The sequence below is a fragment of the Salvelinus sp. IW2-2015 genome, unplaced genomic scaffold (assembly GCF_002910315.2).
Source record: "Salvelinus sp. IW2-2015 unplaced genomic scaffold, ASM291031v2 Un_scaffold86, whole genome shotgun sequence".
In the NCBI taxonomy this organism is placed as follows: Eukaryota; Metazoa; Chordata; class Actinopteri; order Salmoniformes; family Salmonidae; genus Salvelinus; species Salvelinus sp. IW2-2015.
In genome coordinates, this window is record NW_019942515.1 from 887,887 (window position 1) to 913,424 (window position 25,538).

The 25,538-nt window shown below is 39.0% G+C and overlaps 1 protein-coding gene and 1 pseudogene across 2 annotated transcripts; both read right to left on the reverse strand.

The window, feature by feature from the left end:
* Window positions 1-39: 39 nt before the first annotated feature.
* On the reverse strand, window positions 40-3,496 carry LOC112068147 (cyclic AMP-dependent transcription factor ATF-3). Of its 2 annotated transcripts, none has more exons than XM_024135203.1 (4): window positions 3,360-3,496; window positions 2,380-2,634; window positions 1,994-2,101; window positions 40-1,638 (listed from the first exon to the last, which is right to left on the reverse strand). In XM_024135203.1, exons 2-4 carry the CDS (start codon window positions 2,623-2,625, stop codon window positions 1,390-1,392), a joined length of 603 nt encoding a protein of 200 aa, XP_023990971.1. In that variant the 5' UTR covers window positions 2,626-2,634; window positions 3,360-3,496; the 3' UTR covers window positions 40-1,389. The 2 variants fall into 2 exon arrangements, with proteins under 2 accessions (XP_023990971.1, XP_023990970.1); XM_024135202.1 differs by having other exon boundaries at window positions 40-1,662.
* Window positions 3,497-18,010: 14,514 nt separating this feature from the next.
* Window positions 18,011-22,013, reverse strand: LOC112068153 (peroxisomal biogenesis factor 3-like; annotated as a pseudogene).
* Window positions 22,014-25,538: the final 3,525 nt, after the last annotated feature.

The following is a 25,538-nucleotide window of genomic DNA, read 5'->3' on the forward strand; positions in this document are numbered from 1 at the left end:
GAACTACACAAAAACAAATAAAACACATGGACGCCTGCATCTCTCACCGTCTTCCTCTCAACCGTTTACTCACAAACACACACAGATAAACAGTACCTTACCATAAACCACACATGATATTTTGAGACATTACAGAATATAGAGACAAAAGCTACTATTGATCCTAAAAATGTGTTGTTTGAGCAATGAGCCTACCCAGAGGACGTCGCAGAATAACCAATGGACTGAGGGGAGAGGGAAGGGGGTTGTTTGGCAGTGACTTGGTAATTGCAGCCAAACACTGAGGCAATTCATGTAATCTTCCAAGACTTCAAAGTGAAAACCTCAGACAAGCAGAGTGCTAAATAATTCCACTTAGATATCTAGCTACTTATACCTAGTGGTTCTATTTTATAAGTCCAGCTTCAATAACACAAACAAACAACTTTTTGAAGACAATAGGGAGGTGTAAGTTGGTTTACATATATGTTATACAGTAAATACACACTTTTATACATGTGAAATGTAATAGGAAACACACAAGCATAACTTCAACATTTCAGAGAAAATACTACAGATCACTATGAAATCAGGGTCTAATCAGAATACACCAGCTTACAAAAATGTAATGACTGATTTTCAAGAAAGGAGTTCCGGGGCTAACAGTGCCATTGTCTGTCAGTAAGTTAAATGAAATGCTATCTAAGTGAATCAACATTACATGCACTCCCTATATTGTCCTCTTATTAGAGGGTTCCTGTGATATGAACTATACCTGTATAGTCTGAGTTAGTAGTAGCAGCTTCAGAGGTTTTTGTTAGGCAAGTCAAGGGGGAAGAAAGTGAGCTATAGCCAAAGCTAATACAGAATATATTCAATAACAGCAAACACTTCATACTATGTATGCGAAAAACTTTCAATACGACAGTAATAACACAGCTATCAATGTAGCACACAGTCATTACTATCTCTCCACATGTATTGTGTGCCATAAAGATAGCTTATACAAGTAGTATTTTTCCTCAACAAGCATATATCTCAACTGACCAGTGAAATCATGTGCCTTTACCACCTTGACATCATGCTTTAGTACAAAAATAGAGAATGAGTAATTTACCTCAAATAAAAGTGTTAAACATTTAAGGAAACAATAAATACATTAGATGTATTTCTATGTTTTAGTGCTTTGACATTCGCCCTATGTGCCGGAACAGCCCAAGCCACCCTAGGTGGAACACGGGGTGTCCGTCCTTGTGCTGTCCAGTCCTTCCTCTTATCACCAACCCAGCTGCAGTCACTATGTTGAGGAGTGGAACGTGTAAAGCTCCTTTGCAGGTACAGAGTGCAGTAGCCAGGGGAAGGTGAGTGCTTGAGTGTATAAGTAGTACCCTACTACCCAGAGTGGGTGGATCAGAGATGGCCACAAGCGGTCGACACTGAGGTGTGGCGGTGATCAAGCTGACCCATCTGCAGGGTTCCCTCCTTGATCTGCTGGATGAACAGGTTTCTCTCGTCCTCAGGGGTCTGGCCGTTCTGGGCCCGTACGATGCAGGTGGGCCGGTGGAGGTTCAACATGTAGACTAACTGCTGCTTCTGGCTCTTCAGCTCCTCAATCTGGGCCTTCAACTCAGTGTTCACCAACTCTAGTTTCTCAGACTCCTGGAATAGTAGTTTGGTCAGATCCTGTTAACCATGTTGGTACATCTTTTGAATACTCAATTATGTTTAGTGTATTTGAGTTTGTAAGCAAATAATTACATTGAGCTCTTAGATAAAAAAGGGGAACCTCTACCCTTCACTTAAATCATAAAAAAATAATGGGAGATTAAATAGAAAGTTTCACTGAGGCACATTCATGAGGCTCTAACTTTATTTGAAAAACCTTTTGAATAAATAAAGATATTGCATAATATAACACTGTATGTCTACTGTCTGGCAGCCTCCGGGTAAAATGTATAATCTCTCTCCATCATAATAAGGTTGTACTGCCCTTTAAAATACACATTGAACGTACCTTTAGCAGACAATCCGTTTTTTCCTTCTTATTATTCCTACATTTGGCAGCAGCTACTTTGTTTCTTTCTCGTCTTCTTTTCCTCCTCTCGCTTTCCTCCGGGGTCGCCTGATAAACACACATTGGGAAAATGAACAACCTCGAATAACAGCACCAAACTAGTATGTGCTAAAATGTGTCGGTAAACCTGTAATTACAGGTTTCTGTATAGCTACGAATTAATTTACCACCATCTCACACGATTCAGTGAAAACGTAGGCCTATACAAAAAAAAGGCCCCTATAAGATTTATTACTATGTAAGAATTACTATTGGCTTTATGGGGGCCAAAAAATTACTGAAAGGGAGTAGATATTACAGTACGCGGCTAATGTCGACATCCTTACCTGTCTCTTGACACTTGTGGCTTCTGACGGTCTGTCTGAACTTGAGCTTGCACAGTCGCTCATGATATCGGTACTCAGTCCGTTGGACAGCCGCCTGTGCTGGATAGCGTAGCGCAACTCCTCCTTTACCAGGGGAGTGAAGTTGGTGAAGTCCTCGAGCGTGAGTGTTCCAGGTGGGGACAGGCAGGGTACAAAGGCTGACGCGCTGATCTCGGACAGGCTGAATCCCTGATGCTGAAGCATCATTATGAAAAACTGAAACAAAAAGTGGTGCTCTGTCACATAACGCGTACTAAAATCGAAACAAAAGCAAGACAATAACCCTTGGACACTGGACTGAATATAACGTCAGATAAGCAGCAACATCTTGGCAAGTGAGCAAGATTATTAATAAAAGCTTATAGAAAAAGTGTATTCACGTCAATTTGGCTCAAAATATAGTTTATTGCAAATTTGTATACCATTGGAATATTTTATAATATAGGCCTACAAAAGACGGCTAGCGTGTTCTCTGTTATGGGTGTGATACCTAGAGGCTACGTCGCTACAATTCCACCAGACACAGCAGTTAAAGTTTTCTACATTGTAGCCCAACATGCCAACAATGTAACCCAACAATGTAACAATACCGGCAAATACATCAATCACCCTGTTAAACAATGTAACAATGCGTGTCACTTTTAGGGACAGTAAATGTAACATCTAACGTTACCCAGTCGTCGGATAAGCACAGTCCATTTATAATTCAAGTTTCAAAATAACTAATAAGACAAATATAAATAAACTCTAGTTTAATTCACAAAAACAAAAGTTACGAGTAGCCTAAGAATTGTGCATTTAAACCCGTTTTCTTTATGAATGGACATCGGTCCGTCTTAAACTATGCAACATTTCGGCTGTTGTGGGCACCCTAGGCGGATCTTCTGAAAACACTTCGATCCCACACCGGAAGAAACTTCTTATTAAGAAAATAGACCTACCTGATTTTGTTTTCAGTGAAGAAATTGTGTTAGACGTTGAAAGGCATTTATCGGCTCCTGGGTGTGAGACTCTTCTGTTCTGTTAAGAAAGTTACAGTTGTCGACTGAGCGTTGCATCACCCCTTTTTATAGTGGACTCTTCGGCATTTACTAGTTGGTGGGCCGGTCGTGGTGACGTCATCCTATTTATAGCACTGTGGAAGCTTAGTTGCGATGATGCAATCCAGCAACCCTTTGTAGCACACCATAAAAGGGCAGGCTCAACCCCCTTTACCCACAAGGAATTTAAGTCGTAACATTTCATACTAATGAGCAAATACAGACATAATAGTTGAATGATCCGAGGTGTTTTTTGTCAAGTCTATACACTTTATTGGCTAGAGTAAAAAAAAAATTATGTTAAAGGTGGGCTTGCCCATCTATCTCCCTGTTAACATATCAGTCATATCATCTCTAGCATTCAGTGCAAGGGTATGTCTCGGCTACTAGCAAAAATAATAATAACAGTAATAATAATAATAAAACCTAGTTCATCAGGGAGCTTCCATGAAGTAGCATATTGCTTCTGAATTTAGCTTCTGAATAAAGTAAATGTACATTGAACTACAGTAATATTTTCAAAATAAGGATTTGCCATTCAAGGTACTGTAAATAATTTTATATTTGTTTGTGTGCTTTGTGTTGCTTTTGGATGTTATGTATTACTTATACCCAAATTACTTAGATTATTGAAATATTATAATTGTAGATGTCATATCTGATGTTAATTACACGTTTATTACATAGTTATTCATTTAAGTTAATTACAAATCTTGAATGCTATGGGTGGCCAGGAGGACATGTCAGGACTTTATATATATCATGCATTAGGTCTCATGGAAAAACTGATATTTGRAGGACTTGATAACAGGCATGAAATCCCCACTATTCCATGGTATCTTTGTTTGATTCCAAAACAAGATAGGAAACTGTGGCAAACCATGCTAGTGAGACTGTGAAGTAATACAGGGTTCACTGCTTACATTTCTTAGTTGGAAAATCTTTCAGTTGTGGGTACACATTGATCAGTTTTAGTTTCTCAGGCTAGTTAAACGTTTTACTTTATATATTTATATATAAGATATAAACTTCTAAGTCATACTTGCATTTCAAGAGGTTTCAATATTTTTACGAGGGGGCAAGTTAAGTTTTAGTTTTATTGTGTTTTGTATGTCATGAACATAAAGTGAGTATGGATGAAGAGATTTTCAAAATTATGTTTTAAAATATGAAATAGCTTTTGAAATCTTGATAATTGTTCATAGGCTCACTTGAAAGTGTTTCACTATAGTTTTGTCTTTGTTCAAGCTGTGCTGGCCTCTGGGAGAATGGTGGTTGGGAGTGTGGAGTAAGCGAGTACTGCATTCCTCTAGTTGATGTGAAGTGCGGCTTTCTGGTGATAGTCAGGTCAGCCAGTCTCCCCTCCCATCCCCTCCTTTGCCTGATCCCAGCTATTACCTTTGTGTTCTGGAAACTTTCTATCCTATCCCCAATCGTTCCACCATTAATCATTGCTACACCTTCTGCTGGCTGCTGGTTTCATTTGTTTCTGTACAGACACATTGTTACCAGGGAGCCATATCATAGTAAGTGGTGGAAAAAGTACCCAATTGTCATACATGAGTAAAAGTAAAGATACCTTAAGAGAAAACTACTCAAGTATAAGTGAAAGTCACCCAGTAAATTACTACTTGAGCAAAAGTCTAAAAGTATTTGGTTTTAAATATACTTAAGTATCAAAAGTAAATGTAATTGCTAAAATATACTCAAGTATTAAAAGTAAAAGTATAAATAATTTCAAATTCCCTATATTAAGCAAACCAGATGGCACAATTGTCTTATTTTTTATTTAAGGATAGCCAGCGGCACTCTCCAACACTCAGACATAATTTACAAACGAAGCATTTGTGTTAAGTAAGTCTGACAGATCAGAGGCAATAGGGATGGCCAGGGATGTTCTCTTGATAAGTGTGTGAATTGGACATTTTCCTGTATGTAACTAGTACTTTTGGGTGTCAGGGAGAATGTATGGATTAAAAAGTGCATTGTTTTCTTTAGGAATGTAGTGAAGTAAAAGTAAAAGTTGTCAAAAATATAAATAGTAAAGTACAGATACCCCAAAAAACTCCTTAAGTAGTACTTTAAAGTATTTTTACTTAAGTCATTTACACCACTGATCATAGTATTGGAAACATCACTATGTTGATTTTCCATATTGGAAGCTTTGTAGACATCATACAGTCATATAACCATGACTCCGAGGCATACCTTACTTGTAAAAGTTAATGTTAACTAGACGGCTTCCCCAAACGTGGATATTTACCTTAGGCTTAACATGTTTTGAATGTGAATTGTAGGCTAAATAAGCAATACATGTAAGGGTGTATACAAAAATAGTCAAAGTGTTCTAAGCACTGCAAGTGTCCTAAAAAAGCCATAAAGAGGATATACAATTATTGCATAAAGTTGAGTGAAAAGAAAAGAAAACAGGAAAGGCAGCATGTTTAGGTTTAACCAACACCTCAAAGTACATTTGAAGAGTGATTCTTCATACCAAAATGTATTGATTTGACTAACTTTATCTGGTGATGAGATCATTGGGACCTTTATGTGTCATGGTTATTTGAGTGTTGTTGATATATTTTTTATACCCTCTCAGAAAGTTCAAGGCATATAAACAGTTACGCTGAGCCAAAGACCATGAGCAGTTTTCCAAACATACAACATCACCTAATGCATCTAGACAGCCTGCACTCCCAAGATATACTCACGTCATAGTACTTTACGTCTCACCATACGTATGCAGACAGGTGTTTCAAAGGTCTAGGGTCATGCCCAACCCTCAAAAAGATGTTGGGTCTGTGATACCATCACATACTAACCCCACTTGCTATTTATACTGTATGATCAAATCTGGCTTGCTATATCATTTAATGACTCTCAATTGAATATGACAATAGAAAATGTTGAATTAATGTTTTGTTCCTCCTGGTATATGAAGACATTTACTTCCTTAAGTTATGTCCTCTTATTCATCAATTTAGAAGTTTCTGGAAAAGGCAGGATGTTTTGTCATTTTGTCACACTTTAGCCTCTTCTTGTTATGAGCTGTGACCACAGTTTGTGGACCGTGTGATAAGCAAGCAGGACTAGACAGTCACGTGAAACACACAGGCATCTCTCCGGGCTGTTTCTGATTCCCTAAATCTCTTTAGCAAATGATGGACAGAGGCTAAACATTAACTCATGTTGTGCAACTATAAATGTTCATCCATCATGACAAAGCAAATTGATTTACCAAACTTGTGTCCGTGCAAGTTTATGGCTTGCTGGTTTACTTCCACAAAACGTTGATGTTTGTTATTTATTTAATTTAACTAGTCAAGTCAGTTAAGAACAAATTCTTATTTACAATGATGGCCTACCCCGGCCAAACCCTAACCCGGACAAAGCTGGGCCAATTGTGCGCTGCCCTACGGGACTCCCAATCATGGCCAGTTGTGATACAGCCTGGAATCAAACCAGGGTCTTAGTGATGCCTCTAGCATTGAGGTGCAGTGCCTTAAACTGCTGTACCACTAGGGAGCCTCGGGCAGATACATTGAGATATCAATCATTATGCTGTTGTGTCAAGCCACATTTTACAGGACAGTTTGGAAAGTTTAGGCCGAGTAAGTTGATAAAAGTTGTTTTGCAAGATAAAAAATCAATTCCATACAGCCTGTCATGATTTTGATGAATTTTCATGTATTTTATTATACATTTATATTCTATTGTGTTTGTTTTTCAATAGGGGTAATATGTAGACTATTTTGGCTATTCATTTACATTTTTTGCCCTTAATTTTGTTTCATTATAGGAGCAAATACTTTCACTATTTATTTTGTTGTGGCATCACTTTAACTTGTATTTCGTCATGTGACAGCTACAATAGACGTTCCAATGTTTATACTCCATAGTGATATACCCTACATAACATAACATGGTTCTCCCTACTTGAAAAAACGTCGATACTTGTTGATTCTGACAAGGAGCAGAATACGTCATCGTTTCCGGGAAGTGAAGTGGCCGACTCACCCTGCCTTTAGCATTATAGGCAACCAGCTGGAATGTGGGAAAACGAATCAGAGAAAAGGTAGAAATCATTTTAACTAGGTTCGAGGGGTAGGCAGTCAGGCTATACAAGAAGCACTTTCGATCTGAGTGAATCACCACCACATTCCAGTAAGGCGCAGAACATTAGTCATGAACTGCAATCCACCTGCACCGAGAAACGCTCCAATCTAAAAAAGTATATAATATTACGGTTCGGCTATTCAGCATTAACGTCGAAATATAAACATTTAACCCAAATTGTAGCGTCTCGTTTTGCGGGGATGTGTAGTTTATAGATATCCCCCACCATCAATTGTAGCCAGAATTCGCTGATGCATTCAGCCATGATTGTTTGGAACCTGTTTTGTGAATATTTGCTGAAGAAATAGGCAAACATAATCAACAATATAAAGATAAATGAATGAATTAGGAGCAATAGTAGTAGTAATAATATAAATAACAATAATACATGTATTACATAATAATATTAAAACAACCATTGAATATTATATTAATTATTATTAATCAACAATATTATACCATAGCATTGTTGTAGGGCTAATGCCACCGTATTTATTAAGAGGGGCTTCAGAAGTGACTTCATTTCGTTTTTCTCCTTTATAGAATGTGTTGACATGCCTCTTGGTCCATCATAGCTGTTTAGTTGATAGTTATCTAGTGTTGTTGAGGCCATAACCCATGAGGTGTCTTAATGAGTATAGTCAACAGTGAGTGTCAGAGAATTCCCCAGATAATTTGACACAGTATGAGATCTAGGGAAACCCTAGCGATATTCAGAGACATTGTTCAAGGCCTCAGTATTATGAGGCCCTAAATTAGGATTTTCTTTAATACAAATATTAAAGGATGGTTAGCAGTAACTTCCCTCTGTTACAAAGGTCACTGAAATCAGGAACTAACGTGTACTGCCCTTCATCGCAACCACTATTGCAGCTAAAAGGATCCTGTGAGCAATGGCTGGCAAAGGTGAGGGCAAAAATTAGTCTAGATGTAAATAGGCTCAGTGACACTCTGTGACGTTGCACTTTCACAAAGCCAAAGTTGGCGAGATGAGCTCACTACGTTCGGGACGTTGACTGACACGGTAGCCTTTCTCAACACTGTACATTGGCATCGTGCATGGACAGCAGAAGTCATAGTTATTTATAAAGCAAGCCCCAGTTAAATCAGTACTACCTCCTCTAGTGCGCTCACCCTTGAACGTAGCCCAGATCCCAGCCCTGTGTTTGTGTTTACCCGGCTGCAGCCATAGCAACGCCCTCCCACTCAATGGACTTTCATCCTAGGCATGCAGACAGGCAGGGCAGGCAGCAGAGGGCAAGCCGCGACTAGGATTCCCAAGCCCTTCACAGGCCCTGACCTCATTTCCTTTTGCAGCTAGGCTCCCTGCATTGTATTATTTCAGTGTAATTTGTAGACTGGTTACATGAACTTGGCAACACTTTCTTCACACGCAGCCCCAGTACTGTAGGTTGTTTACCTGGAAGCAGTGGATAAGTTGCAGAATCAGGGGTGAGAACATGTCAGCTAAAAAGGTTGTTGACATTCATACACTACCGTTTGGGGTGTCTTAGAAATGTCCTTGTTTTCGAATGAAAAGCATACACTCAATTAGTATTTGGTAGCCTTTAAATTGTTTAACTTGGGTCAAACGTTTCAGGTAGCCTTCCACAAGCTTCCCACAATAAGTTGGGTGAATTTTAGCCATTCCTCCTGACAGAGCTGGTGTAACTGAGTCAGGTTTGTTGGCCTCCTTGCTCGCACACGCTTTTTCAGTTCTGCCCACAAATTTTCTATGGGATTGAGGTCAGGGCTTTGTGATGGCCTCTCCAGTACCTTGACTTTGTTGTTCTTAAGCAATTTTGCCACAACTTTGGAAGTATGCTTGGGGTCATTGTCCATTTGGAAGACCCATTTGCGACCAAGCTTTAACATCCTGACTGATGTCTTGAGATGTTGCTTCAATATATCCACATAATTTTCCATCCTCATGATGCCATCTATTTTGTGAAGTGCACCAGTCCCTCCTGCAGCAAAGCACCCCCACAACATGATGGTGCCACCCCCGTGCTTCACGGTTGGGATGGTGTTCTTCGACTTGTAAGCCTCCCCCTTTTTCCTCCAAACATAACGATGGCTAAACAGTTCTATTTTTGTTTCATCAGACCAGAGGACATTTCTCCAAAAAGTACGATCTTTGTCCCCATGTGCAGTTGCAAACTGTAGTCTGTCTTTTTTATGACGGTTTTGGAGCAGTGGCATCTTCCTTGCTGAGCGGCCTTTCAGGTTATGTCGATATAGGACTCGTTTTACTGTGGATATAGATACATTTGTACCTGTTTCCTCCAGCATCTTTACAAGGTCCTTTGCTGTTGTTCTGGGATTGATTTGCACTTTCCACACCAAGGTACGTTTATCTCTAGGAGACAGAACGTGTCTCCTTCTTGAGCGGTATGACGGCTGTGTGGTCCCATGGTGTTTATACTTGCATACTATTGTTTGTACAGATGAGCGTGGTACCTTCAGGTGTTTGGAAATTGCTACCAAGGTAGAACCAGACTTGTGGAGGTCTACAATTATTTTTCTGAGGTCTTGGCTGATTTCTTTTGATTTTCCCATGATGTCAAGCAAAGAGGCACTGAGTTTGAAGGTAGGCCTTGAAATACATCCACAGGTACACCTCCAATTGACTCAAATGATGTCAATTAGCCTATCAGAAGCTTCTAAAGCCATTACATCATTTTCTGGAATTTTCCAAGCTGTTTAAAGGCACAGTCAAGTTAGTGTATGTAAACTTCTGACCCACTGGAATTGTGATACAGTGAATTATTAGTGAAATAATCTGTCTGTAAACTATTGTTGGAAAAATGACTTGTGTCATGCACCAAGTAGATGTCCTAATCGACTTGCCAAAACTATAGTTTGTTAACAAGAAATTTGTGGAGTGGTTGAAAAACAAGTTTTAATGACTCCAACTTATGTGTATTAAAACTTCCGACTTCAACTGTGTATATATACACTGCCGTTAAAAAGTTTTGGGTCACTTAGAAATGTCCTTGTTTTTGAAAAAAATGWTTTTTTTTTTTGTTGTTTAAAAAAAAAWAATGTACGCTTACCACGTAAGGTCCAGTTCTTTCGACGGCCATTTTAAAAAAGCATCTGTTTCCAGCTACAATAGTCATTTACAACATTAGCAATGTCTATACTGTATTTCTGATCAATTTAATGTTATTTTAATGGACAAAATATTGATCAGAAATACAGTATAGACATTGCTAATGTTGTAAATGACTATTGTAGCTGGAAACAGATGCTTTTTTTAAATGGCCATCGAAAGAACTGGACCAAGGTGCCGCGTGGTAAGCGTACATTTAMATTTTTATTATTTTTATTATAAAATGTCGCCAACAAAACAAGAACCAAATAAACAACCGTGAAGCTTACAGGGCTAAGTGCCACTAACAAAGTTAACTACCCACAAAGAAAGGAGGGAAAAAGGGCTACCTAAGTATGGTTCCCAATCAGAGACAACGATAGACAGCTGTCCCTGATTGAGAACCATACCCGGCCAAAACATAGAAACACAAAATCATAGAAAACATAACATAGAATGCCCACCCCAAATCACACCCTGACCAAACCAAATAGAGACATAAAAAGGCTCTCTAAGGTCAGGGCGTGACAGTACCCCCCCAAAGGTGCGGACTCCGGCCGCAAAACCTGAACCTATAGGGGAGGGTCTGGGTGGGCATCTATCCTCAGGTGCGGGACGCAGACCCCGCTCCACCACTGGCTCACCCCAGTGAAGAGGCGACTCCGGCATGCTGGCCTTCTAGGCAGAGTTGCAAAGAAAAAGCCATATCTCAGACTGGCCCAAAAAAAAGAAAAGGTTAAGATGGGCAAAAGAACACAGACACTGGACAGAGGAACTCTGCCTAGAAGGCCAGCATCCCGGAGTTGCCTCTTCACTGTTGACGTTGAGACTGGTGTTTTGCAGGTACTATTTAATGAAGCTGCCAGTGCTGACAATTCATTGACGGAAGCTACACTCTATCTGCAATTTTAAAGCTGATCTACCCCCTTAAAAAAAAGAAGGGAAAAAAAGACCAGTGTAGTTCAGTGTAGGAGAATATACACTGCCGTGACGATAACCAACGAGTCTGCATTTGATAGTGAGGTATTCCAGATTGGGAAACAAAAGGACTGTACTTCCTGTACGACAATCACATCATGAATAGTTAATCATGAAACATACACCTCCGCCGTTCTATATTCCGGAGAGTTCTTTCTTCCTGTCCGCACGATGTACGGAGAATCCCGATGGCTGTATAGACGAGGACAGTATATCCAGAGAGATATATATATCTAGAGTGTATCACTGATTTACTGGCATTCATTTCTAATGAATTGTTACAATAACTCATACTCTTTACAACTTGCAGAAGCGGCGTCATATGAGGACAGCCATGTGATTATTTTTTGTAACTTCACTGTTTTGAAGTAGGGATCAAATGAATGCTCATTGTTCGAGCCTGCCATTATGGGGTCTTTAGCCAACGGGATTCCTCAGGTGAGGTGACCTCATCTCTCCAATCTGTGGTGTGACTGTAGCGTGCATCATCACAGCACTCTGTGAATAGTTAATGAGAACACTGGCCCGGGACCAATCAGGACTTAGGGCAGAGATTACTCCAGGGACTGGTTTAAGAACAATACACACACACACACACACACACACACACACACACACACACACACACACACACACACACACACACACACACACACACACACACACACACACACACACACACACACACACACACACACACACACACCACACACACACACACACACACACACACACACACACACACACACAAATGGACTCTCTGCTTTGAACAGGCTGCTCCGTTAGCACGCTTACAGCCAACCCTCTGATAAGGGCTGCCAAAGACACATGGCTGGTAAACAAGTCTAGCACATGGTTTAGATTACATTGCTTTTAGATTAGTTTGAAATACTTCTCATTATTATTTATAAAGCTACGGTAGCCTACAGTTGAAGTTGGGAACCATTTCTCTCCCAACATGCTGTATGCCTATGTGATAAAGAGATAATAAATAGCCTATTTCACTTGAAACCACAGCCTCAGTAGAGGCTTGTGATACTGTGATAAGGGTTGTTATTGTTATGGGTTTGATAGGAAGAAAGGTGAGCCAAGTCTTTTGACAGGGAAGGTTCTGGTGATTCATCGCCAGTTGTGATGACTCACCCTTCATTGCTGGAGAAGCAGACATTTAAGATTGAAGGATTAAGTTAAGTAGAACAGATATTCTGTTCTACTTAACTTAATATTCAAAAGTAACCCAGATATTCAAAAGTAACCCACTAGTGACAAAACGCTAGAGATAGTGTTATAAACAATATATTTTATTATTGGTCTGAATTGGGTCATAAAACATTCACATTTTTACTTATGTACTACACTAATTTCTTTCCAGCATACATCAATATCTACCAGTGGAGGCTCCTTAGAGGAGGAAAGGGAGGACCATCCTACTTAGTGAATTTCATTAAAAAATATATTTTTTATATAAAACTAAACTAAATATTTTCACGTCACCAAATAACTGATTAAAACACACTGTTTTGCAATGAAGGTACACTGCAGTGCATAACATGGGGTGAGTAGTTGACTCAAAGAGACAGAAAGACAATAGTTGAACAGTTTAAAATATATATTTTTTTTCTTCTAAAAAATTAAGGAGAAGCAGCAGAGAGACAAAGARATATCGGTGTATTTTTTCTTCTTCTTAGTTTACCTTTCACTTACTTAGCTAATGCAGCTAATTTTTCCTACTCAACAACCTGACTCAAACAGAGAGAAATGCTATTTATGTTAGCAAGCTGGCTAAGGCTATCCAACACTAAAACTCTTCCAAGTCAAGGTAAGCTTTCCGGTTAATTAATGTATTATCACCGGGGCCCGCCGGTGTAACTGCTAAACTGCTTGCTGTACACTGTACTGCGTGATTGTACAAATGGATTGGTTTGTGGGTTTACTAACATGTTAGTTCTAGTTTGTTGACTATATCGTTAATGTAGCGACAATGATGTAGGCTGTGTAGCTGTTAGTGTTTATGGTGTGAAGGTTTGGCTTGAAGAGGTTTTTGCGCCTGGACACAGTTGTGTTGTGCACTGAAGTCCACAAGCTTAGGGAAAATGTGATAGGGGGAGAGTGTGTAGATGCGAGAATGAATTATACAACTAGTAAAGTGATGATGCTGTATGTGGCTGCTATGAAAGTGAACTGTGTGTGTGGATGATCAAGGTTGTATTCATTTCACTGATTCTGTTGCAAAACGTATCTTAAACTGAACCAAACAGAATGAAACGGAGAGGGACCTACCTGAATTTGTCTAATAGAAATATTTGGACGAATGATTACACTTCAGATCAGCTAGGTGCAGGCAAGCGAGTGCAATGCGATATTGAATGAGGCCCTGTCTGTCACCTTGATTACTCCAATTTGGCTCTTGATCTGTTATCCTATGTTGTAAATTGTAATTTGTTGGCTAAGTTGTAGCAACCTCATGATCGGTATAAGGCAAATTTGGATATCATGTAGTAGCTAGCCTAAACCTATTGATGTTATATTGAGCTGGATGAATGGAAAATTAATAACAGTCATCCAATATGCTGTAATAGAAAAGGCCTCCCTAAAAAAAATTGTCGTCCCTAATTTTAAACGGAACAGACCGTCACTGATATCTACAATACAATACCAGAATGTATTAGTTTGTGTTATCTGTTAGTAGCTACTGTTGTCCAGCCTTACTGTGTGTCAATGTCAGTTTAATCGAGAAAGAATACAAGGTTTGAGTTCTTAACAAAGCCATACATTTTTTTATGCAAAAAACTAAAGGGACATGACTGACCAGCGAACCCATGTTAAACTTAATTGGTTATGGTTAGGTTAAGGTTAGGGTTAGGGTTAGGGTTATGTTATATCATGCCAGTCACAATGTCCCTTTTTTATTTTCTGCAACCATAGCCATTTAACTATAGACAATTATATGATTAAATAACCATCTATTAATAAAATTTTAAAATTAAAACACAAAAAAAACAAAAAGTTTGGAAAACCTGAGGTTTGAAAGTAGTCTGAGGACAGAAATGTAATGACCTCAATCTTTCTACAATATGCTCTGTAACAACATGCTATTGCAATAAGTTATGCAAACTAGTACTGCTACATTCTAATATATAAACCTGCTTAATCATTCTCAGAGTAGGAAAGAGCAGGGAAAATGTCTGATGCAACATCTCTGAAATGTTTACCAAAAGTATCTCCCATAATGTTCCAGGATGTCTGCCTTCATGCCTTCAGCTTCTTGACCACAGTCATGTGATAGGGGAATTTCCTGTTAGCTGGCAAGCACACAAGAAAGGGCACACTCACAAGTCATGTGATTGGAGGTGAGCTGTTTGTGAATGTGCTTTGTGGAAAACACCCTAACAATTACTCAGCACATTTAATTGCTTAATGTAACAAAGCATCCATTATGGACGTTTACACTACCCCTCTATTTGGGCATCAAAACTGCTTTCGTCAGTATGACTAGACCAGTTTCTCCCCATGCCACACAATTGGCAAAGGATTGCTATCACTTTTAGCATCACTTAACCCATATTAACCATAGACCTGAGTACACACTGTCCTTTATTTAGCCTTGCTCCAGGTCTCTGACTGGAAAGCTTTGTTATGAAACTCTGGGAACTTTGACTAGGGCCATTAGAAAAGTGCCATAATGGCACCACCAGATCAGTCACAATCTTACACTCTTTTGTTCTTTAGGAATGAATTTTCTTTCATGTCTATGTTTCATAAACCGCCGGCTGTGTTGAGGACATAAATAGCACAATGTAAAACCACAGTTTAGTAGCAGTCTACTCTTCCAAATCACTAGACGCACTGATGAGTGGGTGTGTGACGAACATGCATTCTTTCATTGCAACAGAAATAAAAGTCTTTGTTCATATTTGGTATTTTGTATCCCCATTAGCTGTTGCAGAAGCAGCAGCTACTCTTCCTGGGGTCCACACAAAACATGATACATGACAAAATGCATAATACTAATAGACAAGAACAGTCACAAAATTTAAAATAAGAACAATACAACTAAAAAAGTCCTGTACTGCATACACCATATTCATATATAGCATATACAGGTAACTGACAAAATAAAGGAAACACCAACATAGTGTCTTAATAGGGCATTGGGCCACCATGAACATGAACAGATTCAATATCCCTTGGCATAGATTCTACAAGTGTCTGGAACTCTGTCGCAGGGAGGCCACATCATTTTACTATGAGAAATGTTATCATTTGGTGTTTTGTTGATGGTGGTGGAAAATGCTGTCTTGGCGCCGCTCCAGAATCTCCCATAAGTGTTCAATTGGGTTGAGATCTGGTCACTGAGATGGCCATGGCATATGGTTTTCATGCTCATCAAACCATTCAGTGACCACTCGTGCCCTGTGGATGGTGGCATTGTCATCCTATGGGGGCATAGCCATGGTAGCCAAAATAATGGCCTGTCCAGCATTTTCATACATGAACCTAAGCATGATGGGATGTTAATTGCTTAATCAACTCAGGAACCACACCTGTGTAGAAGCACCTGCTTTCAATATACTTTGTATCCCTCATTCACTCAAGTGTTTACATTATTTTGTCAGTTACCTGTACATACAGGTTTTTAGGTCATACAAGGTCAGTGGCGTCGTGCCGGGAGGTTTTGCCTCACTTGTTTTTTTAAGATAACTTTGCTACTTGCCTGAGTGATCCGAGTTGGAATTGAGTTCCATTCAACCATCGATTGATACAACACGGTGCATTGATTTGAGTACGTTCTGGATTTGGGGACTGTGAAGAGTCCCCTGGTGGCAAGTCTGGTGGGGTTAGTGTTGGTTTTAGAGCTGTATGTAAGTTGATTATACAAACAATTTGGAATTTTCAACACATTGATGTTACTTACAAGAAATAATGCAGTCAATATCTCCTCTACTTTGAGTCAGGTGGGACTGACATGCTGTTGACCTTAGCCCTCTGTGTACAGTGAAGGGAAAGACATGCTGTTGACCTTAGCCCTCTGTGTACAGTGAAGGGAAAGACATGCTGTTGACCCTCCAACACAACACATCACTGAGTACCACTGTTCATATTTCAAACATGGTCGTGGCTGCATCATGTTATGGGTATGCTTGTCATCGGCAAAGACTAGGGAGTTTTTTGGGGGGGTATTAAAATAAATGGAATACAGCTAAGCACAGGCAAAATCCTAGAGGAAAACCTGGTTCAGTCTTCTTTCCAACAGACACTGAGGAGACAAATTCACCTTTCAGCAGGACAATAACCTAAAACAGAAGGCCAAAAGTACACGAGTTTCTTACCAAGACGTCATTGAATGTTCCTGGGTGGCCTAGTTAAAGTTTTGACATAAATCGGTTTGAAAATCTATGGCAAGACCTGAAAATGCATTCCAGCAATGATCAACAACCATCTTATACATAGACACACAGGCTTTGTTTAAGGCCAGTGGTAGATCATTAATGAGGAAACAGTAAAGGGCCAAGATAGCTCCCTTTTGGAATACCACGCTTGACATGTTTTACATCAGAGAAGCTCCCATTAAAGAAAACCCTCTGTGTTCTAATAGATAGATAGCTCTCTATCCAAGATATGGCAGATGTTGTAAAGCCATAACACATGCGTTTTTCCAATAACAAATGACAGTCAATAATATCAAAGGCTGCACTGAAATCTACAATACAGCTCCCACAGTCTTATTATTACCAATGTCTTTCAGCCAGTCATCAGTCATTTGTGTCAGTGCAGTACATGTTTCACCTGATGTGAACATAGACTTTATTTCTTTACTTACTACTTTTATGATCCCTTTTAATTGTTTTTAGTATATCGCGGCAACTTAACATATTTGAAATACAACAAATACTTTACATCTAATCACACTTTACAATTTTGGGAAACAAAGGTTAACAAGGTTTTGTTTGCCATCAGTATTTTCTAGAACTCGTAATAAATGGTGATGTTTCAAAAACAAGTAAAGTACACAAAGTATTGTATGTTATAGGTCACTTTTGAGCTTTAACTTTATAAATCATGGAGGCAGATACATTTGTAAAATAAATAAATAAATAAGACCAAGAAAGTTAATCAAATGTGTTTGTCCCAAAAGCATTAGATAGAGATGTAGCCTACTTGATCCATCATACATGTTAATTGACAGGGGCAGTATTGACGCAATGGGAGTCCAGTATAGTGTTAGTCCTTACTGTTCTGTGCTGCCCTCTGCTGCTGAGCAAAGGAACTTCTAAAGAGATTACAGTATGACCCTGAAGCAAAGTGGTCCATAAAATAGTTACCTACATTTATATTAGGAAACACAAATCAAAGTGCCACTGAATATATTAAATCGTGATATTTTATTATAATTTTCAATGTCAATGCTACAGTACTTACATTTTCTGTTGTCATTCAGAATGTTATGTTACAAAGAGTAAATAGACAGGCCTACATTCTCACTTCAAGTACCCAAACAAACCTCAAGGTTAACTTTAAGGCCCACCCCCATTCCCTAACAGAAATATGAGAACATTTCCAATTTCCATGATTTAAGAAAAAACATTGACATTTCAAAAACAGAGACAAAGTAGATGAAGTCAATAGTGCAGTGAAGTACTGAACATTGTTGAACAGAAAGTAGACCTAGAGGTTGAATGAGGAATTGCAGCCTAGATGGCACAGCACTGGATATCTTAAAAATCCTTCTTTAACCTGTCTCAAAGGATAGGGGTGCCCTTTGATATTTTAAGTAGAAATTGTGCACAAATATTGCATTTTAAAAGCTGTTATATTAAAATAAGTGCCCTTAAATATAGACCACATAGAGAATTCCATAAATCAGAATTATCTAAATAGGCGTGCCAAATTTCAGCATTGTAACATCTCCCTTTGTCTCAGGTCAGTGTGACAGCCATCTGCACTGATCTGACGTGAGACAATGATGGACATGTCAAAATGCTGATATATAGAATTATGTTATTTGTTAAAAAAAATATATAAAACCTGGTGTTTTGTGGTGGAAAACAGCGAGGGTCAAGCATAACACGTCAACCCTGTTAGCCATGGATACAGGCTAGAAATATTTTATGCTTGAATTCAATTGCCCTTTCCTGCTGCACACAAGCTTCCATTACCCCACCACAAGGGGATTTATGGCTGATTTAAGATGAAGTCACTTTATTTGGCACTTACAATGGTCTTTACTTTTACCTGTTGATGTTGTAAAATAGTTAAGATGAATGTGTGCTCTTTATTACAGAATGTTAAAATTAGGTGAAATACTGTAAAACTGGCTTTTTTCTCTAAAAGTTTCTCGCAAAGTTACACTACTCAAAAAGGCACCTAATTGGTGGAACAACACATATTACAACAAAGACTTTACTTCAAACAACAAAAATCCCTCGAACATCATTGCACGAGCTATAGAACAGCAGAGTAAGTACTTAGATTTTTTTTACACTACAATGCTGGGTGCTCATTTCCTCAAAACAAAAACAACAAATGCTCCTGGGGCAGTCAGTGGCTCCTTTTGGCAGATTTCAGCTTTAATGTACCAAAGCAACAGCTATGTAAAGTGGGATAAGGCTTTCAGGATTTTCTTTATAATGACACAGGAAAATGACCTGATTCATGGAGGGCTGTTTGGCTGACTTTTTAAGCCTTGGGGGAACAGATCAGTAAAGGTAGGACAAAAACTCAGGTTCTTAAGATTGAACCTTTATTTAACTAGGCAAGTCAGTTAAGAACAAATTCTTACTTACAATGACGGCCTACCGGGGAACAGTGGGTTAACTGCCTTGTTCAGGGGCAGAACGACAGAAGATGCAGTGGGTCTTTGACCTTGAAGTGTCCAGGTAAAGGCAGCAGTTTACAACCCTACAGTCCACAATGGAACACATTTCTCCCACCAAGGACAGGGAACAGTAACTTTCCAAGGACCCGATCCTCTTGAGTTTTGTGACTTGGTACAGAGAATAAGTGCATTTCTTCCTCCATTTCTTATGTCCACAGTGTCATGCAGACATACAGAGAAGGCTGAGAGGTCCAGGTCTACCAGTAATATGTCCACTTCCTTATTTCTGCAGTTCATGGGAGGTGCTGAATGTCTCATACACATTGGCAGTAAACTCCTTCACTTTGTCTATCATCAGGAGATCCTGCAAAGAGGGAAGGTGTCAAATTCTTAGAGTCAAGACCTCGTGTAACTTGCTGGGATTCAAAAATGAAGGAAATGCTTCCACAAATCAAATGAGCTCTTACCTGTACAAAGCGACTTGGTTTTTCACTGTAGATCGAGTGGATCTGTCCATTTACAATCTGGATTATTTTGGCAACTGGTAGACTTAAATGCGAGAGTCTGGAAGAGATTTTGGGAAGGACATTAATTGATAGGCAGAATTTATTTCCTACAAAAAAGCTGTGTTTATTTTATGTGGCATTCAGACAGTGATTTACTACGATAAGACAACCTTTTAGAAATTACTGTCTATTAAATTCATCCACAAAAAAACAGACCCATCAGGTGTAGTGCTGGGGGCGGAGTCTTCCTGTGCTCTAGGACCCACCGAGAACTCTACCATGTTGTCAAGCCCAAAGTCCGGGCTGGAGGATAGAGGACACAGTTCAGCGCGTGCACACAAAATAAGCCTCTCTAAATAAGGGTCAATGAGTTTTTGGCCTCGGTCTTACCTTTCAAGCACATCTCTGGTCTCATTGAGCAGCTTTACGGTAGTGATATCATTCTCCGTCAGACCACAGGCCTGTCAAACAAACACAATGAAATAATGTACAACCCAGTGTAAGCCCAAATAAACAAGAAGAAAATACATTAAGTTGTATAATGTGCACCACCATCACCATTACTCTGACCATGGTTGACAATCCAGTAATGTTCAAAATAACAGATCCCCATAGCGGAGCTGTGAGTAGTCCAGGGGTAGTGGCAGGTGAGGGCTGTTACCTGTGCAGCCAGAGTACTCTCCTCATCAGGCATCATGTACCAGGAGAGACGTCTGTATGTGGAGCCCCCATCCCCCTCCTCCACCTGGGCTCTGACCTGATTCAGGTGCTGCTCCAGCTCCTGCAGGGACAGACTCTGCTTCAGGGACACCCTGGGTGGGGGTGGACATAATACAAATAATATAAATAGATACAATTTAATTTGACCGACACACAGGCACAGGTCACTGACAGACAGGCAAAATAATCACATATGACTTAACAATCCTCCTCCTGATGTGGTTTGAGGTGCATTGTGTGCATGTGGTTGGCACTGTCTGACTTACCCGCCTAATGTATTCTGCTTTCTTCATCGCCGTTATCATCTCACTCAACCCTTGGGAGTGAGAGAATGCATCAAATGTAAGGATGCTTTCCATCACATGGAACCAATTTAATAATAATAAACATAGCATATCTGAGAAGACTAGCTATTTCAGAAAGACGTGAATATCTCTTACCATCCCCAAGGAGGTGCTGGATGCTGGAGAGGTACTGTTGTTGCACATCCGGAGGGGCCAAAGGTATCTGGTGGAGCACAGACCACAGAAATGGCATGCATACACCACCCCACATTGCACATTTAGGGGCGGTTTTCTGGACACAGCTTAAACTAATCCCTGAAATAAAAGCATTTTCAATAGAGATTCTCCATTGAGTTTGCTTTCTAGTCCAGGACTAGGCTTAATRTGTAACTAGGAATTGAAGCTGCCCCATAGGGTACAAGACATTAAAGCTTAATGGCTTACCATTCAATTCTTGCTGACAGAATTGTCCATGTATAAGTAGCCACCAATGATATTGAGCTGAACACGGTGTAAAACAGTCAACATACAGGTACTGTACACAGCCACGACACTTCGGGTGAAACCTGGGGGAATGGGAAAAGAAGAGTGATTGCCATATGACAGATAGCAGTACATCAAGTGATTAAATCACTTTAGTTATTGATTCAAATGAATTAATGTTGAAGAATAATAACACTGATAATATTCAGGTCCTCCCATATTTCAAGTTTATTTGCTGGTCTAGAAGAGAAACAGGTGATGTCATTAATAAACTAATAATTTTGCTGAGCTATCAAGTCATGACCACGTACTTGTACTTCAGCAGTGCTGTGAGGCTCTGAGTTCAGATTATGTAAAATGGCTTCTCTTAAGGTAGGGAGCATTGACAACACTGAAAATAAAAACATCAACAGGGTTTCAAACTGCACAAATATGAATATGAATCATCAACACAGCAGTATCGCAATCATTTGACATAACGAGTGTTGGAGGAGATTTCAGGGACTGTTACTGTTAATAGACTAAAGGTGAGATGACTATCTGTAGCCTACCTGTCATCTTGCACGTTCTCTGGTTACTCTCGAAGAGGAACTGACGTCGGGTTTGAGCGATATACGCTGATGCCTCACGCTCCTGTATATTTACCAAGGAAGTACACACCTGGAACAGGTAGGCAGGATGTAGCTAGCTAGAATGACTGCACCAACATTTGCTAACGTTACGGTCATCAGCTAGTTAGATTTATTCGGATTATATTTCATGCAATTTATTTTATAACTATTTAGATATATCTTAGCACTAGTTAACGTTAGCTTAAATCCGACAAAAGTCCTTTCGAAAATCAATTTCATTTTGTGGCGTTTCAGGAAATTCCAATTAGACGAAAACATTCTTGAGACGATTGCAGATTTATAAAATACAATAAATAAAGCACACAAGTGTGTTATTTTCCACAGCGCACATGACACGAAATTGATGGATAGGTGTGACTGGGAGAGGCATACTGTATGGTCTATGTGGACACGCCTGGTGCCCAAATTGGTGACGTGTTTCGCTCAGCGAGTCTAGTGGAGACGAACGGATCAGTCAGTTGTCTTGATGAGCCCTTCTCAGCTAGCTACTGTACTTACATATATTTTTTTAGCTAGTGTAATTTGTGTTTGTGGCTAGAAACTTCAACTACAATTTGAAACTTGTCTGCCAAAGTTGGAACTTGGGAGATTTTCAGAATCATTCAGTCATCTTTTTTGTACAAAAAATATAGACGTGAATGCCGCAGTAGTAGGCCTACATTTTAAACTGAATAATAAATACATAAAAATGACTGGTCAATTGTGTGTCAGGGCGGTGCCCAAGAGGCAAAAAATTGTATAAAATAAATAATACAAATTATCCACCCACAGGAGCCCGCTCTAAATGTTCAAAATACACCAGAGAGCATAATTTAGCCATAGAGGATCAACAGGTTATAAAAAATAAATGTGGATTACGTTATCACAAGCACATACAGGTAGGCTATCTGTCAAATTTAAGGAAACACCAACATAAAGTGTTTTAGGGTGCTGCGCCACCACGAGCAGCCAGAACAGATTCAATGCACCTTGGCATAGATTCTACAAGTGGATTTAAACCATTGCATCAAAATGCACCCTACACCATAACATATACTTTGTATCACTTGTTTACTCAAGTGTTTTCTTTATTTTGGCAGTTATCGGTATGCATACAGTCGGGGATGCCGCGGTACAGTTTGTTGCTTTGTGGCCATAGATATAATCCAATTATAAACTATATCGATTATATATATATATATATATATATATATATATATATATATATATATATATATATGGTTGGTTGCGCTGTCAATTTGCCTTTTGCAGATTTCAAAATACAATCGCTGGAAGAATGCACGGTTTGGAAAGAGAAGACTAATCTGTCTGTTGAACCAGTATATAAAAACATTCCTCAACAACTCCCAATTTGTTGCTAACAGTAGCACTGTTTATTTACCAAGCCACGACTAGTGCATCGGCCATCACCTTGAGTAGCCTATGGCTTCATCGTTTGGTGAGTCAGTGTGCCAATGAAAATTGTATTTAGTAGCCTACTTTGTAGCCTATAATATACTGTTTATATATTTCGTGCTTATATTGTACAATATGTGTGTCGTTTCATTGGCACGGCTTGTTTGTTTGAATTCAAGACCAGATCGACATTTGTTAGTAGCCACTCATTTCGATCATTTCTGTGCCATTAAAAAAGTATCAGCTAATGTATTCTGTCATACAAATTACGTAAAATTGAATGAAATGCGTTTTTAAAAGGCTGGGTGCCTATGATTTCTTAATCCGGTCCCTGCCAACAATGCAAAGAGAAATAATAACACGAGGAATAAATACACAATGAGTAACGATCATTTGGCAATATACACGTGGTACCAGTACCGAGGCAAAGTGCAGGGGTACGGGGTAATTGAGGTAGATATGTACAAGTAAGTGGTGACCAATTACAAGTTTTCTCCCTCGCCCATCAAAATGAACATTACTTTATTTGTTGTTGCCGACTGACTGAACCGAATACATTCGTCTCCTCACTACTCTTTAAAAAATAATAAACAATGTTGTAATTGTATTATTAACAACAAATCAACACAAGTATATGGGGGAACACAAGTGTATATATATACACAAACGACAATTGGGCTAGGGGGTACAATATCACATTACACAAGGTCCTTATGGGACATACACACATTATAATTCTAACAGCTTTTTTGTTGGTAGAGTATTTAATTGTCTTAAAATAGTTCAATTTATTTTTGCAGTGTAAGAAAATGTGTTTTGTTTGTACATTTACATTTGTGAATATGAAATTTGACCAAAAGAATAATGAAATTAATTTCAAATTATTTCAACTTATTTCTATCATAAGTAAAGAATCCAACAGCACATCTCTCCATAATAGTGTAAAATCTTCATAAATGTGTTCAATTATAAATCTACTGATGTCTTGCCACAAATTCCTTACATGAATACAATGCCAAAAAAAGGTGCAACACTGTTTCTGGGTGGTCATTACAAAACCTACAACTTTGAATTTGTTTTTTTAAACTTCTTCATATAGTGGTTGGCAGTATAATATTTATGAATAATTTTAAAAGAAACTTCCTTAATTGTGTTAAGTAGGTATGTGGCAACATCCAAACATTTTCCCAACATATATTATCAATAAAACCATTCCATAAGTTTCCTGTTGAAACAAAGCTCGTATAGCTCTATTGTTGTTGAATGTACTAAAACAAAAACACATTTTTCCTACTGATGAGTCAACAGGGTTAATTGTAGGTATGTTCAGAGGGTCAGGGCCCTCTTTCAGAAAGCGGGTTTTGTGAAAACTCAGAGTTAGTTGACTCAGAGTTGAAGGAAACTCTGGGTTTTCGGTTTCACAAAGCCAGTTCAGTTTAACTCTGAGTCAGTTACTATGGCAACATACTCTGTGAAGCTAACCTGCTTGCTGGCAGGTTTTCAACTAGCCCTGAGTTTCTCCTCTTTAGCTGAAGCCTGCAGATTTAAGAAGGTGTCAGACATGGCATGTCCTTTTCTTGAAGAGCCAGTTGAAATTGAAGCACAAATACTCCACAGAAATCTGTTGGGAGAGGGTGATCAGACCCCACTTGGATGTTTTATCATTCCCTGATTATGTTTGTGCAGAAAAACAGAAATGTTCAATCGATCATTCATCTGAACAATATTCTCAGCCCTCATATCGTTCATATGACACATCATGGACATGCTCTGTTTGGAATAAATTAATTTGTTGCACTTCGTTTTTTTGCCAACGGGAGTTTTCTATAACATTGGTGACGATGAGCATATTTCCAAGGCAACCGTCTGTTGGGCCGTCAGAAATGTGACTTGCACTGAAACGTTTACTGTACACTTGTGGCGTACCCAAGTCACAGACTCACAAGACTCAAAGAAGAATGCCACAGAATTACAGGTATCAGTCTAAGCAATAATTAATGTATTTAGTATGAAGCACTAAATCAGTTAATTTGATATATTTAGGGTTTCCAGGTGT

Bases quoted from the DNA above. Each gene is read 5' to 3' on its own strand.
- LOC112068147 (XM_024135202.1), bottom strand. From the start codon at position 2,625: ATGATGCTTCAGCATCAGGGATTCAGCCTGTCCGAGATCAGCGCGTCA. The intron at 2,102-2,379 runs GTAAGGATGTCG...TGTGTTTATCAG, and splicing joins CCACAAGTGTCAAGAGACAG to GCGACCCCGGAGGAAAGCGA. The intron at 1,663-1,993 runs GTACGTTCAATG...CATGGTTAACAG, and splicing joins AAACGGATTGTCTGCTAAAG to GATCTGACCAAACTACTATT.